The sequence below is a fragment of the Phanerochaete carnosa genome, assembly GCF_000300595.1.
Source record: "Phanerochaete carnosa HHB-10118-sp unplaced genomic scaffold PHACAscaffold_873, whole genome shotgun sequence".
NCBI lineage: Eukaryota > Fungi > Basidiomycota > Agaricomycetes > Polyporales > Phanerochaetaceae > Phanerochaete > Phanerochaete carnosa.
In genome coordinates this window covers 1-2,151 of record NW_006768500.1, presented here as the reverse complement: position 1 = coordinate 2,151, position 2,151 = coordinate 1, and the positions used below count along the sequence as shown (strand labels likewise).

General features: G+C 41.4%; 1 protein-coding gene across 1 annotated transcript; it reads right to left on the bottom strand.

Annotated features, from left to right (window-relative positions):
- Positions 1-486: 486 nt before the first annotated feature.
- On the bottom strand, positions 487-1,002 carry PHACADRAFT_203143 (uncharacterized protein; the record flags this gene model as incomplete). Its single annotated transcript, XM_007403207.1, has 1 exon — positions 487-1,002. The coding sequence occupies one exon, from the start codon at positions 1,000-1,002 to the stop codon at positions 487-489; it is 516 nt and encodes a 171-aa protein (XP_007403269.1).
- Positions 1,003-2,151: the final 1,149 nt, after the last annotated feature.

The window sequence follows — 2,151 nt, the reverse complement described above, 5'->3', positions numbered from 1 at the left end:
AGCACACAGTGGTCTTTATACTTTTTGGCAGCCCACATAGCCTGTTTTCCAGTGAGACCCTTGTGATAGGCATCTATAAACCTGCATGTCTGGGTAACAAAGCTGCAAAATAGTCAGCAGCAGATAAGTTGGTGAAATGTACCAGTAATTTGACTCACCGGCAAATACTCATCAGAGATACTGATGTGAGTGCTGCAATGACGTTGGCCTCTATATCAACCTCCAAAGACAACAGTGGAAATTCCTGATATTTTGTCTTTGCATAGTCCCAGCATTGCTCAATTGAATTGAGCTCACAATGGAACTTGGAGAGAAAGATCACTTTGAAGCCATTTTCGTGGCAGTGCACTTCAAGCAGGCTCTCAACATCATGAAAATCTGGCTGGTTATAAAGGATCTGACAGCAGCAGCAAGAGAGTGCCCGTGGAGCACACTTGAAGCTGGGACACTCTCTCCTCAGCTCTGTAGTGTCAATTCCATGCTCCTTCAAGATCTCAACCATGCCTTTGAAGACCCCAGCCCGCGGATGACTCTTGGGAAGTAGAGAGACTGTGGAGTTCCGTCCGCAAACCTCCTGTCAGCTATGTGCACGTGCTTTTTCAGCTGCTTCCCTCTTGGGCTGAGTTTCACTCTGCCTGTCACTTCATTGATGTCAGAAACATTGATGCTCCAGATACGATTTCTCTTCTTTGTGGGACTCATTGACATGTGTGTTGCAAAGAGGGCATTGTTGGCATGCTTGCGGTGAGTGGTTGCATTATCAAAGACAAAGATATGTTGATCACAGGAGTTGTGCTTTTGTAGGATTTTCATTGCATGTGTGACCTGCTTGATGATGTTCTCGTGAGTGAAGTAGCCGTCCTTGTCTTTTCCTGCTCTGAAAAGAACCTGTGCAGATTTCTTGCCATCTGGAAAGCGAAGCCAGCCGTAATCACCAGAGATGAAATCAGAGACTATCAAGAAAGCCCCTTCACCCTTCTTGTGTGGCACTGGGTCTTTCATGTTGTGAACCCAGCGGACCAGCTTTCGGTCATGTGTGTAGAATGTGGACTCATCATGATATCATACAACCATGCGTTGGGTGTGACTGCTGACATCTTCTGGGAGTTCAATCTCTTTCCCATCAAAAGTTCATGCGCAGATGCTGAAGTTGTATTCCACCATTGCCGGTAGAAAAGTGTCGCGCCGTTGTAAAGAAAAGGTTAGGATAAGAAAAATAAGAAAAATAAAATGAGGTTTGGTATAAAGAAGATTCTAGGAGAATCCTATAAAGTTACTTCTTGATAAAAGGGAATAGAGTTTGGTCTGTTCTAAACTAAAAGCAAGAAGGGTATAGTTTGGAATATTTAGATTTGGTTTTCCCAATCTTTTCTTTCTAGGGTTTACTGGGTTAGCCTTTCAACCAAGCTATCCTGGTGTTCGTGGGAGACTAATTTGAAGACCACCTACTAATCTGCTTGAATACTCTAAAGCCTTACTTGCCTGTTAACAAGGGACTTTTAAGGAATCTTAGAAGATGGGCTGTAAAAAGATTTGGTTAGTAGCTTAAGAACTAGCTACTTGGGTTAATAGAATAGAGTTTTTAGATAAGTAAGATAAGAGAGTAACAAAGACAAGTTAATGTCTTGGTTAACTTAGTAAGCTTTGACTAGTAAGGACAATTTAATGTTCTTAGAGAATTTATATAACTTGAATAGATTTAATCTCTTTACTGCTAGTTTAATTACTGTAAGCTTTATAGAAGACGTACCACAGTCTCAAATAATGATGCCACTGGCTCTCGCAGTCTAGGTTAGTTAAATAGTGAACTCGTGCACTATACCAAAGGCGTTTCCCTTCAGGTTATTTGAAAGTCAGAGGCTCTACTGTGCTTAAGAAATTTCCTAGGCTTTAAAGAAAGGAGTCTATTCTCTGAGAGCTAAAGAGCTTAGGGGATCAACTGCAGGTTTGCTGCTAGCTGAATCCTTGAGAGTGTGTGTGATGCTCGGTGGGTTTTTTTTCTTCACTCTCAGAGAACCTCTCCTATTTATACCTTTCAGCCTGTTGTTTCTTAGCTAATAGCAAAACTGGCTCTTCTATTCTACTGTAATTACTAAGCTACTTCTACTTTTATTAATAAGCATTTGTCTATATTAGTCAGCCTTCTGTCTA